The sequence below is a fragment of the Drosophila arizonae genome, chromosome 5 (assembly GCF_054131065.1).
Source record: "Drosophila arizonae isolate 15081-1271.41 chromosome 5, UAZ_ARI_1.0, whole genome shotgun sequence".
Classification (NCBI taxonomy): Eukaryota; Metazoa; Arthropoda; class Insecta; order Diptera; family Drosophilidae; genus Drosophila; species Drosophila arizonae.
This window is the reverse complement of record NC_142925.1, coordinates 18036822-18057925: the sequence shown is the minus strand read 5'-3', so window position 1 is coordinate 18057925 and position 21104 is coordinate 18036822. Positions and strand designations below refer to the sequence as shown.

General features: G+C 37.2%; 1 protein-coding gene across 6 annotated transcripts in view; it reads left to right on the top strand.

The window, feature by feature from the left end:
- The window catches only part of pdm3 (POU-domain protein pdm3), a 104326-nt gene extending 83629 nt beyond the window's left edge, over positions 1-20697 (top strand). Inside the window, exons 3-11 of one of the 6 annotated variants that reach the window (XM_089471335.1) lie at positions 7298-7760; positions 9139-9843; positions 11158-12463; positions 12526-12761; positions 17246-17426; positions 18767-18820; positions 19288-19371; positions 19461-19609; positions 19693-20697. In XM_089471335.1, coding sequence (XP_089327461.1) covers positions 7298-7760; positions 9139-9843; positions 11158-12463; positions 12526-12761; positions 17246-17426; positions 18767-18820; positions 19288-19371; positions 19461-19609; positions 19693-19817 — 3303 coding nt within the window. In that variant the 3' untranslated portion in view covers positions 19818-20697. Of the gene's footprint in view, positions 1-7297; positions 7761-9138; positions 9844-11157; positions 12464-12525; positions 12766-17245; positions 17427-18763; positions 18821-19287; positions 19378-19460; positions 19610-19692 lie in introns of those variants that run through there. The other 5 variants (XM_089471334.1, XM_089471336.1, XM_089471337.1 and 2 more) reach the window with 5 other exon arrangements.
- The last annotated feature ends 407 nt before the right edge of the window (positions 20698-21104 follow it).

The following is a 21104-nucleotide window of genomic DNA, read 5'->3' as shown; positions in this document are numbered from 1 at the left end:
ATATGCTTTTAATAAATTAAAATTATAATGATATAAACGTGCATAAATATATACTATATAAAATATATATAAAATAAATATATAGAATTTATATAAAATAAAGACATATATAATATATAATACATACATTTCAATAAAGTTCTTATTCTTATATTAAATTTAAAAATATACAATTTTTTTTTATTAAAATACATATATTAAAATATTAAATATATTTAAATCAATAATAAAAAAAAAAAAAAAAATTAATTCATATATTCGTCCAACTTAACAAATATACATATATCCGATCGATCGGTAGCTCTGGGGTGCACAACCAGGCAATTTGCCACGCCCACAATAAGCAAAAAACTGTGCATGGTCAAGCCGTTTTGGTTATATAGTTGGGCTTGTGAAATTATTAATTCAGGCGTATAAAGCAACATAAATATTAATTGAAAAATATTTTCACATCTCTGAGCGACTTAACACACGCAAAAGTAGAAAAAATAAAAGAAAACTATGCACAAACAGTGAAATGCTCACACACACACACACACAAACATACACATACATGCAGGCATGTCCAATGATGAAATTATGTACATTTGCATTAAACAAAACATTAAATATGCAAAAGTGCAGTCAGCACGCCGAGCAGGAGGCGGGAGGAGGCGGAGCAGGAGCAGCAGCGGCGTTGCAGCTACCAAAAATGTTTGTATCCACACGAACAAAGCACAGGGCGTAGAGTAGAGGGTGCAGCGGTATATATGATATGGACAGGAGCTGGAGGGGGAGGGGGAGGGGGAGGGGGAGGGGGTCTTCGGGCCAAGCATGTAGCATATTGCTGGCCGCAGTCGGAGCAGCGGCAGCAGCAGTCGCTGGCGACCAAAAATAGAACAAGTCAAATATTTTTCGACAATTTATGAGCCTGTTTCCCCCCGACTCGGCCGAAATGCATGTTCGCCCATGTATGGATGACGTAGGGGGTAGGGGGTGTGGTGCCTGGGCAAGGTGGTGGTCCCCGGTTGGCTGTTTGGTCAGCTTGTAACGCGAGTGCGCCCCAAAAAATGCCATTTGCAATTAAAGCAAACAAGCGGCGGCGTCGATGCTTCTTCTTTCTGCTTTTTACTTTTGCTGGCTACTTTTTGGCAATTGCATTTTTTAACAGCCGCGCGTACGCGCACCCTGCAAATGGCCAAGTACAGCCAGCCACACAAACACTCACACACGCACACACTCGGACACCCAAAGAGCTGTGCCAGCCGGGCCCTTGCCACAAGTCGCTCGGCCTGGTCACATGTGTGAATTATAATTTCGCATTCGGCGTCGCGCTCAAAAGCATGCAGCAAAACAAAAACAAAAACACTCAATAAAATTATGCTAAAACAAATTGAACTGCAATAAGATACCCTGTAATTGCACTTAAAAGGACGCCTGAATGTAAAATTGCGTGAATCTATTATAAAATTAATATAATGTATATATCATTGAATTAATTTTATACAAATCTTCTCATGACTTAAAAAAAGTTTTTTTAAATACTAAAAAATTAATAGAAATATATTTAAAATATTTTTTAGCAAACTGAATCGTGAGTTGAAAATGTGATTTAGTTTATATATGAAGTTCTCAGTCTTGTCTAAAAGAAATTTATTTATATTTAAAAAATAAATTGAAATTTGTAATAATTATAAATAAATGTTTAAAAATAAGTGATTTAATCTTATAAGCAAAGAATAATTTAATATTGAAAGATACTACCTTCACTTAATAAATATGTTGTTGGATCTACTCCACAATATTTTTAAACAATTTTTTTAATATAAGAATGAATATATACAATATTTATATATAATATAAATAAATGTTGAATCGTAACAAGATTCGTTTGAAATGATTTGCTGATTGAATAGATATGGAGAATTGATAATAAAATGCATTTTATATTGAAAGCTTCTCAGCTCATGCAGAACAATTTTTATAAATTTTATCCCAAACAACTTTGAACATTATTAAAATATTAAATTAATGATTCTTTTAAACCTTTATTTAATAAAAAAAAATAAATAAATAAATAAATAAATAAAACTCAGCTCTTGCATACATTCTGCCTATACATATTTATTCATATATGAACTACCCTTATGGCACTCAGCCACGGGGTATACACACGCACACACACACTCACCCACCCACAAAGAAAAGTGCCAGGCGCATAATAAGAAGAAAGCAAAAGCTGGCATTTCCATTGCCGTCGCCATTGCCGTCGCCGTTGCCGCCATCGCATTTCCATTTCGCGCCGGGGCTTTTGCTTATCACTGAGCCTGTCAAGTGCCCAGCATCCTACCAGCTCACCTCACGCAGCCGCCTCCTGCTGCCGCCCACTCGAGCTGCTTTTGGTCCGGCAGCACGGATCACGCTTTTTGCAATAATTCAATTCATTTTCTATTTTTTGACTTATTTTCATCTGACGGCGTCGCAAAAAGCCAAACAAAACAGCAAAGAAAAGAAACCAAAAAAAAGTAAAAGTTGTTGCACATTCATCGTCCGGTTGCTTCAAGTGCTGCCCAGCTATGCCGTGAGAAGGAGACTGCCACAACTCTCATGTGTGTGTGTGCGTGTGAGTGTGGAGCTGAACAGCACGGCGTGGCTATAAATTTGGCGCGTTACCTTCTGTGAGCATTTGTATTGCATACGTTGAGGCGTCTCGCAACTGAGTTATTAACGTAAAGAGACAGACAGACCCGATTGGATAGGCGGTAGAATCAGTAATGATGTATTTCACAAGTAGGCATTCGAATTATACATATATATGATTATATATACAGCTTAATATTAAATTGAATGCCAGCGGAAGTGAAGAAACATAAATTATATAGATGTAAAATGAATTAAGGAATGAAATTCCTTGCGACTGAATAATCATTTATACTAAAAAATTTTACAAATAATTTAAAAAATATATATATTTTATTATTATTATTATAAATAATATTATTATTTTTATATTTTTTTTAACATCACATTAGAGTCATCAATAAAGTTATCCTTTCTGTGCTATTGAAGTATATGTAGTAGATATTATATATATAAGTTAAAGTTAAATAATATTAAGTTATAATATTATAATATTATAATAATATTATTTAACTTTAACTTTAATTTTATCAAAAAACAAAAAGCTTTAGTATGCTCGGAAAAAGTTTTCCATTTCACCCTAAATTTTCATTTCGTTTTCCTTTTTCTTTACAACTTGTTTTTAAGCTGTAAAAACTTCATTAATTTTCTGCATCTTTTTGCTGAAGTTGAAGTCACTAATTTTTATATTTATTTTTTTAATTGTAACTTAACTGTCTTCATGTTAAAATTAGTCTCTGAATTAATTAATTTCAAGATTATTCTATTCAATAATATTTATTGATATTTATATTTATATTTATATGTATATTATTTTATTAGTTCACTGCATTTCCCAGCTGCTTATAGAAGGCAATTTCTTTTGAAAAGACTTTTGCTGAACTTGAGATTAGATTAGTTGTATATAAAGGCATTGAATATAAGAATTTTGAAACATTTGCATGAACTACAATATGTTGAATATAAATTCAACTAACTATCTAATTATAATCTCAATCAAGCTCTATCTGCGCTTTAAGGGCTAAAGAAATAGTTATATTAATTTCATTTAAATGACAGCTCTCAATACGTCTCAGCTGCAGTTGAGCAGCTGTACGTCCATGTACGCCTTTATAAGGCATCCTTAACCACACCCACTTCGGCTGCCTTCGTACTAAATCAGTTTTTAATTTCCGCTCATTTGCGAAACTGCTGCGACGGCGGCAACAATGAGCGACGTCAGCGCCTCATTATATGGCCCCGTTTTTGTTCAGCAACTTTGTTGCTGCAGGCGCTAGCCACGCCTCACTCTGCCCGCCCCTTGGCTATGGCATGCCAGTAGCTTGTGGACTCACTCCACCATTCAATTGAGCGTGTGTAAATATGTTGAAAAGTTAATTCATTGCACATCAGTGCATCAGCTATCGTCCCACCCCGCAGCCGTGCGCCAACCCAGCTGCAGCGCCAACTACAACTGCTGCTGCTGCTGCTCCTGCTCCACCTCCTGCTGCTCCTGCTGCTGCTGCTGCTGCTGCTGCTGCTGTTTCTGTGGCATATAGTGACTGTCAGCGTAGTCGGCGGTTGCCGTCTGTTTGCCGCCTGTTTGCATAAAGGACATGCACACAGGACATTTACGTTGCCTGCCTTTCATTTTTTATTTTTCATTATTTTCCTTTTTTTCGCTTTTTTTTATAGTTGTTCACCTTCTCTTTTTTATGCGCTCTTTCACCGTGTGTCATAAATTTAGTTCGATTTGCTGTTCAACGGCATTAACTCGTTCGTTCTCGCCAGCTGGCAACAACTATCGAGCGCCTCCTTTGCCATCCACTGGGCGCAGCTCCTGGTCTATTGATGAATTTTGCTGTCCTGCACCAGCACCTGCTTATGTTACTATGTATGTGTGTGTGTGTGTCTGTCCAGTCTCACTATCGTTGCCGTACGCCAATAAATGTCATATTTGATACGCGACTAACGAAGTCCAAATGGGCATGTTGACTATGAAAAAATTATGGTTTACTGGAATTATAATTGAAGTGATATTTAGAAATTGATGGATGAAGTTTGTGAAATAAGAGAAATTTTTAAAGTATATAAATGAAGATATGCATACATATATGAGGAAAAATCTATAATATATTTATGTATGAATTGATATTAATTTAAATATGTTAATATGCATATAATTTAACAAACTGTAATTAAAATTAGAGAGAAATGAACACAAATATAACTATATTTATATTTTATATATCAGTGGATTTCTATATCATATATCATCATATACATATATGATCTACTCGACAATTTCAAATACATTTCTATGAGAGTATTTCTTAGTCGACTTCACTTGCCTGCTAAATCTCTCTTACTCCACTTGTTTTAATGTAGTTTTAGCACGTGGCAATGAAATTTATCAAGTTCTTAATTATTGTCCTGGCATATGGCAAATGGCGTTGCATACTTTTCAGACTCACTTTTGATATTGATGGCGCTATAAATATGTGTGTATAAATGATAGCGGACAGCATTTGCTGTAGATGACTCTGAGAGTTGAAAAAGAAAGGATTGAAATTGTGTTTAAATAGTCTTAATAAAATAAAGATAATGGATAGAAGATTACCGCTATTTGATAGCATATTTCTAGTCAATTTTAAGGCATATTCTTAGTTTAGCTATTTACTTTACTCAATATAATTTTGTAAAATTATATATTTTATTGCTATCATTTTTTATTTATTTTTTTTTTAATTTTATTTCTCTGCTAGCATTTGCTGTAAATGACTTTGAAAGTTGTAAAAAAATGCAATTAAAATTATTTAAAAAAAGAAAATAAATAAATAAACATATAATTTAATTAATAAATATGAATTTTCTAAAGTTATTTATTTATTTTTATTATTATTATTTTACTATCTGCAAAATTTCTTTACATATAGCTAAAGAGCCGCATTTGCTGTAGATGAATTTGATGATTGAACAAAACAAGAATTTCAGCTCAACTAATGAATATATTTATAATATATTTAGCGTATTTAATTGTAGCTGTCTATATTCGAAATTAGCATTTGTTTTTTTCTCAACTCTTTATCCCTCAGTTATCATTTCAATTGCCCTACAATCAAAGCTTGCATTGAGCTCAGTTTTGGCATTGGCTCGGCGCGCATCTAACACTTCCATAAAAACTCATTTAATTACCACACTGGGCAGCAACATTTCTATTTGCATTTATTCCTTACACATTTAACACTTTTTCTACACTGTCACGTTCGCTGCTTATTTTTATTGCTTTTGCCTTGGTTTTTCTCCTATTTTTCTCTCGTTTTTTTTTTTTTTTTTTGTATTTGGGTTGTTATTTTGCACTACAATTATGTTAATTTCCTATGCAAATAAAATTTAATTGAAGCTCTGGCCAGGGCACGTCGCGGCCCACGAGACGCCGGCAACCCGCACTTAGGCAACTGCGACGCCCTGGCATTAATGTCGCCGTCCGCAATTCCTACTGCCGCCCGCCTCCTGCTGCCACGCTTCCTGTCCAAACGAGCTTGGTCCTGCCGGGCTTGCAGCGCATTTTGAGAGCGTTGCCAGCATTAATTGCCAATAATTATATTGGTTTACCTTTCTATTTCTTCTTTATTTTTTACAAATATTTTCTCTATGCCCTCCTCTTGTTTACCCAAAGGCAAGTTCCATCTGCTGCGCACAAATTACTCAAACCAAACATTTTAGTCGCAGATATTTTTATTTAAAGTGCAATTGTTAAGGACCCATTGAAAATTGCAGAGAATTTATGTAAATAAATATATGATTATTAAGAAAAACTTAGAAAATATTCTTTATAGCTCTCATCCTACTATTTGTTAAATTAATTAAAAAAAAAAAATAAATAAAAATGTATACACTGACTTCCTATTTTGAATTGATTAAGAGTATAAAAATATATCACATATATATTAAATATATTTTTATTCTGCTGCGACTCAGCAAAGTTATTTATAAATCTGGAAATTATTTGATATATTTATTTAGATATTTTTCACTTTGCTAATGTCCTGTAATTTATGTATCCGCAAACACACATACTCTATCTCTCTCTCCCTCCTTCGCACTCGCTCTTGGCCGGCAAGTGAACAATTGCAACCAATTAAATTTGCATAAATTGAGCTGCCGCCCCCTGCGAGCAGGAAACACAATAAGTGTCAAACAATAAAAGTGCGTTGACAATTACAGCTGAAATTAAATTAACTTATTAACTCATATAGCCCCGATGTGTTGCATGTAAATGAATACACACACACACACACACACACATACACACACACGCGGACGAGCTGACAGAATGTAATGTAATACGAGTAAATGTCAGTGCTGTCGCTTAAATAATAATCCAATCAGCAAACATTTGGACCCCTGTGGCACAATGCACGCCCCCCGAATGGCAGCTGGGCGTGGTCAAACAATTGACAATTGTGCTGCAGTGCGGATTATGCAATTACCAAATGTGCAAAAATATAATTTAATAAAAGCAATCACAGTGCTCGATTTCAAATGGGCTGTGCCATGATTTATGGCGCACGGGGCGTATGCGCAATGTGCCGTAGAATCTCTCTCATGCAGTTGCTCCTGACACGACAAGCATTTCGATTAGCTGAACGCTTTAAGCTCGTTACTAATGATCCTTCTTGAACTATTTCTGTTGCAGGACTACGACAAGGAGATTAGCTGCCACAAGATACATTCGCCCAGCAGCAGCAGCAGCAACCACGCCCACCATTCCCTGCACCACCAGCACCAGCACCAGCAGCTGCAGCAGCAGCAGCAGCAGCAGCACATACACCACCACCACCACCACCACAACAATAACAACAGCAACAACAACAACGAAGATGAAATGGAGCCAACGCTGCTCTCGCCCGCTCACTCCAACCACTCGGCCTACGACTGCAAGGAGCACGTCAAGGAGCTGGAGTTCTACAAGAATCTGGCCGCGAAGGCTGCCTCGCTGGCCAATCATCATCAGCGCGACACGAGCTCCGTCTCGCCCCTGCCCATGCAAATCGACGCGGACGAGGACGAAGCGGAGGACCAGACGGCCGAGGCGTTGCGTCTGCGGCGCGAGGAACAGGCGCAGGCCAAGGCATTCGCGGCGCATCTAAATGGAACTAGTGAGTACATATCAAAAGCCAAGCTATAACTGAAACGACAACAGAGATGGAAACTGCTCAGGGCTTGCATATAACAATTTTACTAAGAGTCAATGGGATATATTAGAGAGGTTTATAATTTAATGAAGCTAGAGAAACTTTATTTTATTTTAAATTTTTTTGCAACAAATCTAGAGTTGAGTGATGATTGAGCTAAATATTGTCTGGAAATCTGATTAGTTTCGGCAAAGTTCTGATAGGAAAATTTGTTGAGTTAGCTGATAACTAACTGTTATCATTTCTTAATTATAATTCATTTAACATTTTTTTTCTTTATTTATTTATTTATTTATTTTTTTTATATGAATATTTATAATTTACTAACATTATGAAATGTAGATATTTGTCTCAATATTTTGCTTTAAGATAATTTTTATAGCCAAATTAAAGCTGTTAGTGATCGGACATAAGCCTCACAAAAATCTCATTGTATATTTATTCCAAGCATTGGAAAATCAAAGTATGCTGCGGTCTTTGATTTTTCCCTTTAAGGATATATATATCCCTTTACTAATTATATTCTCAAAGCAAATAAATTTTTTGATATTGGAAAAAGAAAAATTCGTGTCTCTGCTTGCTAAATTTAGAGAGAATTCAGAATTTAAAAATAGCTTTTTGTATTTATTTATTTGTACATTTTTTTTTGTTTATGTATAGGTGCCAAGTTAAAGCATTATATTTTAAGATGACTTAAAAAAGTGATATGGAATTATGATGATAGTATTTTAGCTTAAATTATATAGAAAATATTAAACATTAAATATTTCCTGATGTCAAGCAATTTTATTATTTTTATTTCATATGCTAAATTTTATTTGTACTTTTTAAAACAAGATTGTTAATTTTCGCACAAGAGTAAAAAATATTTATTAAATCAAAGTATAAGCAGAATGACTAGAATGGATTAGAATTGATGGACTGGATAGCAAAAATGAGTAGTTAATACAAAGTGCAATTCGTATGAAGAGCAGTGTCGAGTGTAATGGAAGATGAAAAGGTCAAATGACGTATATGAGCTATGAATAATGAATTTGTATGAGAATTCTCTCAGCAATTGCCAGTATAACGTCTAATCTTTCCCAACCGAATCTAAGCTCTCAGCTAAGCTATATCAACTGCCATTTGGCAGCAGTTTCCATCTCTGTGCAAGACACGCACACACTTGCAGCCGAGTAAACTGGCAATTAGTGCTGGCAGCTTTTAGGGCTGCTCGATTATATCAGAGGCCAGAGACTGTGACATTTCTGCTAATTTTGCAACTGTTTTGGCTGTAAAAACTAATGTAAACATTTTTCGTCTACCTTTTGTCTCTCTCTCTCTCTCTCTCTCACATCCACAGTGCAAGACATGATAAATTTGCAAAAATTACAAAATTTGGCCACACTGCAACAACAGCAACATCAGCAGCAGCAGCAACAGCAGCAGCAGCATCATCATCAGCAGCAGCAACAACAACAGCAACAACAACATCCGCATTCACATCATTCCCATCATCATCCCGCCACGGCTGCGGCACTGGCAAGTCTTCAGGGCTTAGCTGCCTCCGTGTTCAACTCACCCCTGAATCTGAGTGTTGGCGCTGAGGCTGTGACAACAACAGCAGCAGCAGCAGCTGTTGCTAGTGGAGTGACTTCAACGTCAGCAGCAGCTGCTGCAGCAAGTCTCTCGCCCAGCAGCAGCAACAACAACAACAACAATGGCGGCTGCCACAACGGCAACAAGCACAAGACGTCAAAGGGCAGCAACAACAACAACAGCAACAACAACAACGGCAACAACAACAGCAACAACAACGGCAGCAGCAGCGCAGCCGGCAATTCCGCCAGCCAACAGCCGCAGGATAATCCCAGCAGCAGCAGCTCACCGCACGCCCACGCCCTAAACGCGACGACGCTGGCGAATGTGTTGGCTGCAGCGACCGCATCGCCCCCGCCCGCGCTCCAAGCGCCGCCGGCGAGCGCGCAGATGCCCCAACTGATACTCGCCTCCGGCCAGCTGGTGCAGGGTGTCCAAGGAGCCCAACTGCTCATACCCACAGCTCAAGGTGGGTACACATCGCGTGTGTGTGTGTGTGTGTGCGGGGATTAGTTTTAGTTGTGTTGGATATCAATAACATAGTTGACTTCACTTGACTTTGGCTTATATCACAGACAAAGTCTCGGCCTGGCCGCGACCATTAAAGCCACGGCTAAAGCGATTAGGCAAATTTCAATTTCCTTGATTTATAATAGAATCGTCGAAGATTCTGTTTTTCCATTCAAATTTAATATTTATATACTTTGAAAATCTCTAATTAAAAAGCTTAGCTAATCGATCGGCCATGAAAAGGATTCTGATTGGCATTAAAATAGTCAGTCTACGAAAATCGAAGTGTTTACTAATGTAGTAGTTTCAATTTAAATTGTAGTGCTTAATACAAAATAGCAGTGTTCATGAAAATAGTAGTATACATTAAAGTAGTAATTTTCATAAAAATAGTAGTTCATAAAAAGAAAATATTTATAAAAATAGTAGTATGTATTAATATACAAATAGCAGTATATACAAATATAGCAGTATGCATAGAAATAGCAGTGTTCATTAAAATAGTAGTGTTCATTAAAATAGTAGTGCTCATCAAATAGTAGTGTTCATAAGAATAATTATTTCCAATAAAATAGTAGTGTTCCTAATAATATTAGTGTTACTTAAAATAGAAATAGCTTAGAAATAATAGTATTTGTTTAAAGTAGTATTGCTTATAAAAATAGTAATGTTTATTAAATAGTAGTGTTTATAAAAACAGTAGTATACATTAATATAAAAAATAGCAGTATTTATAAATATAGTAGGGTTCAGTAAAATAGTAGTCTTCATGAAAATAGTAGTATACAAAAAAATATTAGTGCTCATTAAAATAGTAGTATTCATTAAAACAATAGTGCTCATTAAAATAGTAATGTTTATTAAAATAGTAGTATTTATGAATACCAAAATAAAAGTATTTATAAATATAGTAGTGTTCATAAAAATAACAGTGCTCAGAAAAATAGTAATAGTCATTAAAATAGTAATATGCATCAGCACAGGAGTGTTCATTAATTTAGTGCTCGTGAAAAAGTAGTATTTTAGTAGTATTTCATAAAATTTGAGTTGAGATTAGCCAGCCAAATTTCTTAGTCGGCTAGGCATATCGACCTGCCTGCTCTTTCTCGAGTCAGACAGAGTCCTTCGGATATGCTGTAACCGCGCAACGTCAACCGACTCCTGCATTGCACACTTAACCTATTATACTCACTGCATTGACTCTCACTAGATCTCTGATTGATTCCATCTTTTCTAATCTACTTCCCTCTCCTCTCTGCCTTCCACTCTCTAGGCATTGCTGTGCAGACCATACTTACCATTCCGGTGAGTCCACAGATACCCACCAGCGAACAATTTCTGCCCAATGCATTTGGCGCTTTTGCCAGCTATCAGCAGCAGCAGCAACAGCAACAACAACAACAGCAGCAGCAGCAGCAGCAACAGCAGCAGCAACAGCAACGCGAACAGCAACGCGAACAACAACGCGAACTGTTGGCTCCGCCGCTGGCTGCACTGCAGCATGCGCCAGCCTTGCCGCAATTGGCCCAAACTCCGACGAATTTACTGAAGCCGAATCTGTTTTCGACGGGCGTGCAGCAGCTGCTGACTGCATTGCATCCGGAGCTGTTTGCGGCCGCCGCTGCCAATCATCAGCAGCAGCAGCGGGAGCAGCGTGAACGCGAGCAACAGCAGCAGCAGCAGCAACAGTTGGCGGCAGCAGCAGCGGCCGCAGCCGCGGCGAGTCACCTGCCACACACTCACCTGGCCGCCGACCTGCGACGCTCCGCGGAGCGCTCGCCCCCCTCGGGCTCGCCCACCGTGGGCAGCCCGGCGCTGCCCAGCAAACAGCCAGCCCCACCGCCGCCGCCGGCAGCGGCATTCCTGCTGCAGCAGCAGCTGCACATCAAGCCTGAGACGCAGACGCATCTGCATCATCATCATCTGCACAACACGACGGCGACGGCCACAGCGTCGTCGCATCCGCAGATCAGCCTGCGGCATCCGGATGAGCTGACGGCGCCGCAGCTGGACCTGAAGCCGCTGGAGCTGAATAGCAGCGGCAGCGTCTCGCCGCCCGCCTTGCCGCCCTCGGCGGCGCTGGCGCGCCATCACTTTGGCCACAATCTGCGCACGGCGGCCGCCGTGTCGCCCAAGCACAGTCCGGGCCGTGGCTCGTCCGGCGCCACGGGCATGAATCTCAGCCAGCACCACGAGCGGCTGGAGCGCCGCTCCCACACACCAACGGCGACGGCGACCAGGACGAGCACTGGCGGCTCGGCGTCCGTGCATCATCTGCCGCACGAGCGCGCAGCGGGCAACGTGTCCGGCGGACGGCTCACGCCCACGGCGTCCACTCAATCGGCCATCGGCAGCAGCGGCAGCAACGACAGAGGCTATTCATCTCCGCTGTTCCGCTCGCACTCGCCGCCCGTGCATCCGCTCAACATGGGCAGCTCGCCGCGGCTGGACCGCGACTACCTGGGCAACGGGCCCAGCCTGAGCGGCGGCTCCAGCGTCGCCTCCGTCACGGCCACCAGCTGCACGGCGACAGTGAGCGCGTCCAGCGCCACAGGCAACGTACTTAGCAGCATCAATAGGTGAGCAGTTCAAGGTGGGGCAGTCACAGATATTTGGTTATATAAGCGATTGCCTTTTGCAGACTCAACGCCTCCAATGGCGAGCTAACCATCACCAAATCCTTGGGGCCGCCCACGTCTACGGCCACGCGCGCCTCATCCGCCTCGCCGCGCGACGACTCGCCCCTGCCGGGCCCATCCACGTCGGGCGTCTCACTCATGCAGCCCCTGAAGCTCAGCCCCTCCTCGCGCAGCGAGCCGCCCCAGCTGTCGCCCAATGGCAACGACAATGACAACGACCTGCTCATGGATTCACCGAGTGAGTAAAGATCGACTCTTTTCTTTTATACGACTTTTGACTAGAAGTTAAGATAGGAGTGGCTAAATATATATACAGTGAGAGTAACATTAATATTCGGTTTTTTATTTCTCAACTTTAAATGCAAATATATATGATATATTAATAAAAATTTAAAAATTTTAAAACATAAGTTGTGTGTGGTAAAGTTTTCTTTTCAAAAGGGTATATATTTAGCATAACTAACAAAAATTGTACATAAATAAAGAAATTTTTATCGAATTTGAATATTAATGTTATACACTGTATATATTTAAATCTGTTGGCAGATTAGTTTCTTGAGACTCTTTACAGTTGAGTTGCTCATTTCTCGATTGTTGCACATTGCGATACTTAGTTTTACGATGTGATGCAATAGGTTTATAATTAACAATTATTTAAGAAAAAGTTTTTAAAACCATTTATTTTTAATAAATAACATTTATTTTATTTACTTATAATTATTGTTTGTTTTTTTTTTTTTTTTTTTTTATTATGTCATTAAAAGGCTTAAGGGTTCTTTTGAAATAAAACCCAAAGTTATTGTTAAAAATTTCATAAAAAAAATATTTAAAAAAATTATAATTAAATTAAATAAATGAATTACTTATATTTTGATTTTTTTTAAATTTAATTTTATGCTATATAATTTTGTTTATTTTAATTTTTTTTGTATTTATTTATTTTTATTTTATTTTGTGGTATACTATTTTATTATTATTATTTTATTTATTTTTGTATTATTATGTATTCGTTTCGTATTATTTTTTAAATTTATTTATTTATATATTTTTTTATATACAAAAAATCCTGTTAACTTTTGAACAACTCAATCTATACAGAACTTAATTAATATTCACATTTTTTGGGCTATGGCCGATACTGTTCATAGAATTAACTGCTGCAAGGTAGAAAGTAAATTATATAGGATTATATAGGAATCTAATTATATATAGAGGGCATATTTACTAATGATAATGCCATCGATGACTGCAACAGCTCTAGTTTATGCAGTTCATGTCATTTTGCCAAAGAAGAGAGAACTAATTTCTGCCAAGTCTGTTTATTACACACACACACACACACACATGCATATATCCTGGTATCTGTCTGGTAATACTCAACCAGCTAATCGCAAGAAGTTGGCGTAAAGCCTTCTGACAGGCTGTTGCATCAGTTTAGTTGCCCGGCTCTCGCCGACTTGTTGCCGAGGCGTGACAGGCTCAGCGCAGCTGCTAATTTGCCTAACACTTACGGCTGACATCTTTCAACTTCTGGCGTGGCAAAATCTTTCGCTGGAGTTTGGCACGGCGCGCGTCAAGCAGCTCGCGGCTGCATCAATTATGAACCGAATTGTGAGAAATCGTGTAAATGCACAGCGAAACTTTTCAACACACACAGGAGACGAGATGTTCTTCTATCTCCCACTCACCCACTCCTGCCTGTTTCCCTTACAAACTTGGCCTGCATTTTCTTTTAGAAATTACATAAAATCCAGTTAACTTGTTAGAACTTGTTTTCATTTAAAACACAGTCAAAGTTTTATTTCGGTTGGTGCTCTCGAACCGCCTTAATTAATGTTGAAAAACTTGCCCAAAATGATGTGTGCTTGTGTGTGTGTGTGTGTGTTTATTATAAATGTCATTCATCCGCCACGTTGCTCACCAGCTCTTAAAATATCAAATCATCAGACAACTGCATCATTATCAAGCTAAAACAGCTCGAATTGAACTTTGCAATTGCCACTTGAATTTCATTTGCCCAAATCCCAACTCTTTGCTTATTTAGCTCATGTGTAAGTGTGTGTGTGTGTGCGTGTATGTGTGAGTATGTTTGTGGCTTTTGTGAATTTTGACTAATTGCGTAAGAAAATATTTAGATTTTTACTCGAATTTCTGTTGAGCCACTTGAAAACTTAATTACAAATAATATATTTATATACATGAATTCTTCGTTGTGATTTGAAAATATTTTATTTGATGGGACGACTTGGTTTCATACTTTTCAAAGAAAAGGGAAAGATTTAATTAAAATCTAAAATTATTAAAACAAATATTTTCACAAATGCCAAAGGGATAAGTAGAAGTCTTATCAGAAAAAATTAATAAATAGAAAATAAAAAAGATTTGATTTCATTTGAGCAGAGAATGAAACCCAAATTATTTTAATCAAAGCCTCATAAAGAGAAAAAAAAAAAGAAATGATATTAAAATATTTTAATAATCAAACTTTTTAATTTTCTAGAGTATATACATATATACAAAAAAATGTCTAATTACTTGCATACTTAACAGCATTTGGAATATAAATAGAATTATGGGATTTCAGGTGTATTAAAAATCAATTGAGATTGTTAAATCTCATTTGCGGTCCAGCAGTATCAACCATAGACTTCGATTAAGAACTGATCATTTGACTCTTTACGCTCTCCTTTGCTCTGAGCTTTGGTTTCCTTTGGTTTTTGCTTTCTGCTGAGCACCTTCACTTAATTCTTTTGGCGCTCTTTTCACGAATTCTTAAAGCTCGCTCAATGCGATTAAATAAAGGTATTATAAGTAAGCCAGTAATAGTTGATAAAGTCAATGCAAAAGGTCCTCACTCAGTTTTTCTATACATACCAATACATTTACTAACCATGTAACTCATATATTGGTGCTTTATATGAGCATGTGTCTATTTCGCTAGAGCGTTTGCAGAGCCAAAACTTTATCGTGCCATACTTTCAATGCTCGAGCCTATAGAGACTGAACCGAACAAATACGTAGTCTCTTCTGTATGGAAATGAATTGATCTACTTGTTCGTGAGGTAGCTCAGTAAAACGATTGGGGAAAAGCAGAGCGAAAAAAGTGTCAGGCAGATCGCAAAGGCATTCATGAAGTAATCAATTGCTCTCTGAGTTTTTCTCTGAGCAGCAGTAAGCGACATTTAATTGCAGACATCGAGAAACTTTCAAGCTATAATATGAGCAAACAAAAGCTCCGCTAAGGCCTAGGCGTATACTTAATATATTTTTATAGCTCAAAATGTAGCCAACTATTAAACATTTTTGACCATCAAGCATTTATAAATATTTCTAAATATTAAATTCATCTGCTGTTGCTCTGTTTTCTATAGTAAACTTAATATTCAAAATGTTTTTTAGTTCAATTGTAAATAAATGACTGATATGCTTAAATGTTTACCGCATAACAGTCAAATTTTTATGCTAGGTATAGCACAGTCCCACTTTATCTTCTAAAATCAATTTGAATACATCTTATAAGCGAGCACCCCTAACACTTTTAGTCCTTATCAATACATGTTCATGCTCATGCATATAAGAGTCTGCATGTGTGTGTGTGCAGGCTTGCAGCTCGCTTAGAGCTTAATTGAAACTTTGGATGCATTAAAAATGCAATCAGCACAACAAGCAGGCAGCGCCCAGCCCCCGCCCCCGTCCCCGCCACAGGCTAGAGGCATCAGCTAAGCCATCAGCTAACAGGTTTCAGTCTCAATTGGGTGAGAGGGGGTGGCAGGAGGTGGGTAGGGATCGTATGGCAGTTGTTACTTCGCTAGCTACTTGATGGCAGCTCTCTAGTGTCGCATCGCATACAAATTGCAGACAATATGCAGCTTAATTACTACTAATTGATGCATACAAAAACTTAAGATGTTTTCGTATTTAATGACATATTTCACTGCTCGATGGCAAACAAACAACAAAGCGACGACGACGACGATGACGACGACAGCAGCGCAAGTTATGGCTTGGCAAGGATTCAGACAAGGATAACAGCGGCAGTTGAGGCTGGCTGAGGCACTGAGGCAGGGACTGGGGGGCTGGTTGCTGGTTGCCGGCGCATCTTAATTACCGCTAAAGCGCCTCGGCTGCAGTTACAGTCAAGTGAATGGCTGCGCTGTGCTGTGCTGGTGTCTTCTGGCAGAGTCGCTGCCGTCTCCTTGTTGTCGCTTGCATATCATTAATAAATAAATCAAATTTCTGTGCGTGTAGTTTGGCGAGTGTCGTTCGCAGACAGCGCGACGCAGCAGCTGCTAACAAATTAAGCAGATAAAGCCAGCCAACTTTTCCCCCGCTTGCCTAATAGACAAGCATAACACGACCTAAGTGACAGAGCAATAAAAGCAACAACAGCAGCAACAACAACAACAGCAGCAGCAGCAGCAGCAACAACCTCCGAGTGTCTTCCTGTGCTATGGCAAATGAGTTTTATCAATTTACCTACGACACTCTAATAATATTTCGCAATTACCGCAATTAACTGTAATTAAGAGCCGCGCGCGACTCGTAGCCAATTAATGTTGTCATTTCGCATTGACAGTTATTGCCTCGTTATGAGACGCTCGGACGGTCCAGTTAGCAGCTAGCTCGTCTGGCGGCCACTTTAGTTTAGCTTAGCCTCTTAAGTTCCGTTAGTAACTGCTTGTGCTTCACTAATGCCCTGCCAAACTCAACTTGCTTTTCCAGATGAGCCCACCATCAATCAGGCCACCACCAATGTGGTCGACGGCATTGACCTGGACGAGATCAAGGAGTTCGCCAAGGCGTTCAAGCTGCGACGCCTCTCGCTGGGCCTCACCCAGACCCAGGTGGGCCAGGCGCTATCCGTGACCGAGGGACCGGCGTACAGCCAGAGTGCCATATGCAGGTGAGCTATGCATAGACGAAGCTATTTATCATTTTTATAAAATAACTGAAAGATAGAGATAAAGATAGATCAAGGCAAGTCAGCTTACAAACCTTTAAGATTTGAATGCGAGCTATTACGTTTCATTTCGTATTACTTACATTTGGTATAAAGCTCAAATAATATTAGGCTTATCAAAATCATAATATATTTAGTACCAAAGCAATAAAAGAATTGCAAGAAAAAATTGTAAATATAAATATAAGAAATTTAATTCTTTTCCTTCTATTTTTATTTATTCATTTTTTTTTTTACATATAATTATTATTAATTATAATTGACAGGCAAAATTTGAAAAATATTTATATATAAAATGAAAAGAAAATTAAAAAAAAAAAATAAATAAATAAATAAAAATTAAAAAAAATAATATCTTAAAAAACTGTAAAATTTATTATATTAAATTGTATTATTGGGATTTTTCTATCAATTATATATTTTAAAATAATTTAAATCAAGTCTTTATTAAAAAATATATATAAATATTTATTTACTTATATACAAAGAGTGCGAAAATAAAAAAAAAAATATATATATATAATAATAATAATATATAATAAACATTAAAAAAAAAAAATATTTAAAACGAAATTATTGTTTTATTGTACCTATTTAATTTAATTTTATTTTACTTTTTTTTTTTTTTTTATAAAATTTAATCTCTCATTTGTCTGTCTTTACACAAAATTTTATGATTTAAAAAATTAAAAATATTTTATTTAGCGAATATTTTATTTATTTTTTTTAAATATATTTTCTTTAAATATATTCCCATTTAATTTTTTTATAATTTAATAAAAATATTATAATGAAATTCATAAAGTTTATAGAGCAGGCAAAGAGGATAAACAGAAATACATTTTTATAATTTATCTAAAGAAAAAACACAATTATTTTGCAATCGAAACAAATTTAGAACGCTTTAATTTTAATTAGTTTTAAAAACTTCTGGAACAATCTTTAGAGTGCCAGGACATTTTGAACAAGCTATAAAAAACCATAGCAAAATATGTATACATACATATGTGGATATGCAAACATATATGTATGTATACATATTTTGTATGTTAACTATATTGATATAATTAAATATCTATGTATCGAACATAATGCTTAATTAGTTAGTTAATTATTTAAACCAGTGACAAACGAAAAATAATGCAAAATTCATTTTATTTATTTTATTTGTTTATTTTGAAATCGCCAACCGTCTCTACTCTCTACTCTCCCATGTCGCCATGGCTGTCCCCATCGTCGAAATGCCAAAATGCCAAAATGCCAAAATGCCAAAATGCAAGCAGTGCACTCGCTGCGCAGATGTATGCCGCTCAACTGTCGACGCAACAACAGAACATGTATGTGTGTGTATGCGAGTGTGTGTGTGTGTGCGAATGTGTGCCTGACTATGTGTGAAAGAAACTTAACTAAAGTGCAAGAGCTCATATTTGTTTTGTACATTTCTTTTATGTTTTCGTTTTCTTCTTCTTATCTTTATTATTCTAAGTATGCGCTTCTCCCACTCCAACACCAAGTTCTATGATTGGCCAGGGCATTGCCAATGAGCAATATTTTTTAGCAGCTTTCAACAACAACAGCTACAACAAATTTCGTATGTTTTTTGCGTGGCCTGCAGCCAAAAAAAAAAAAAAAAAAAAAAGAAAAAAAAAAGAAAAGAATAATGAAAAAAATATGCTACTTGACAATGTCCTGGCACTTTAGTTACGTTTCTTTTACTTTTCGCGCATACGTTTGTACGGCATTTACTAAGTTACTCTATCCCTCCTATATATATGTATATGTATATGTATATGTACGCACATAGGTTCGAGAAACTCGACATCACACCAAAGAGTGCTCAGAAAATCAAGCCCGTCTTGGAGCGCTGGATGAAGGAGGCCGAAGAGAGGTGAGAGTATGGAGGCAGTTCCACACAACGTCCACCCAAACACATAGCAAACTCAACTAAACGAACGTATCTCTGTCTCATTTCTGTAGCCACTGGAATCGCTACAAATCGGGACAAAACCATCTGACCGACTACATTGGCGTGGAGCCGTCGAAGAAGCGCAAGCGTCGCACCTCCTTCACGCCGCAGGCCCTGGAGCTGTTGAATGCGCACTTTGAGCGCAATACGCATCCATCGGGTGAGTGGTAACTTTCAGTGGATCAAGTTCATTTCGAGTTGGGCAATGTATGACATCTGTATCTCTGCTTCCTCTCCTTTCAGGCACCGAAATAACAGGACTCGCCCATCAGCTGGGCTACGAGCGCGAAGTGATTCGCATTTGGTTCTGCAACAAGCGGCAGGCCCTGAAGAACACCGTTCGCATGATGTCCAAGGGCATGGTCTAGGGGGGCGTGCTGCCTCCCATATGCTGTATATAGTTTGGTTACGTGTGTGTAAATGTGTGAGTGCATGTACGTGTGTGTGTGTGTGTGTGTGTGTGTGCGTGTATTTTGTGATAGTTTTAAACACTTAGCGCTTAGACTCTAGGCCATGTAAAGTAAAAGCTGTGTCATAGCATTTACCACTAATGTCTGCATATGCCACTCCCCCTCCCCGGAAAATCGAATACCAGAAAAAAATCATCTACAATTTATGACTAACATTAATCATATCCCAAATAGTCTAGAATCTATGGTCAAACACTTTTAGGGCCCATTTTCTTATATTGATGTGCCATTCCAAAAAGAAAAAAAGAAGAAAAATAAAAAATAAATAAATAAAAAATTACAAAAAAAAAATATTGAATACATATGAAAACATGGAATAATATATAAATATATGTATTACGAATTCAAAACTAGAGATTTACATTTAACAATTTGTATGGCTAAGCGTAAAACCAAAATGACAAAAAATGAAAACAAAAAAATAAAACAAATAAATGACACAAGTAAATTAAATTCTTTATAAATTGTAAGCTTTGATTTAACAAAAACAAAATAATTGCATTTAATGCGTTGGCTATATATATATTAATATAACGTATATACTAAAGTGTATTTTATTTAAACAATTTATAAATAAATTATAAACTCTAGCAATTAACGATTCTCATTTGGCCATCATGAAATCCACTATCCGTAAATCAAGTAACAACTGAATCCCACTCAAATGTATGGCAGCGCACTAACGAAATTTAGCAAATTTATGTAGCAATTTAAAAAGACAACAACAACAACAAGAGAAAACACAAAATAAAACTAAAAAAAAAAAAAAAAAAAAAAATTACAAACAATTCAAGAAGCAAAATACTTCAACTGCGAAATTCAAATGGTACACAAGAAAGTCATTAAAGAAAAAAAAAAAAAAAACTGGAGGAAAAAAAGACAACAACAAAAAATATTTAAATAATTGTAATAAAAAACAAACATAATTAAAAATATGAAATCATGCGTGTTTTATTTATATTATTTTAACTGGTATTTCCATGAATTTAAAAAGAGAGAGACAGAGAAAGAAATCAAATATATATATATGAGATCTACCTCCTCTCTCACTCAGCAGAATGATTAAGCAATAGAGTGCGATCTGGTAGGTGAGAAGAAACGGAACGAAATGGAACGGAACGGCAGTAGTGGAACCAAATATATAGCTCTCGATATGATGCTCTAATAAATAATTTCTGATGCTAT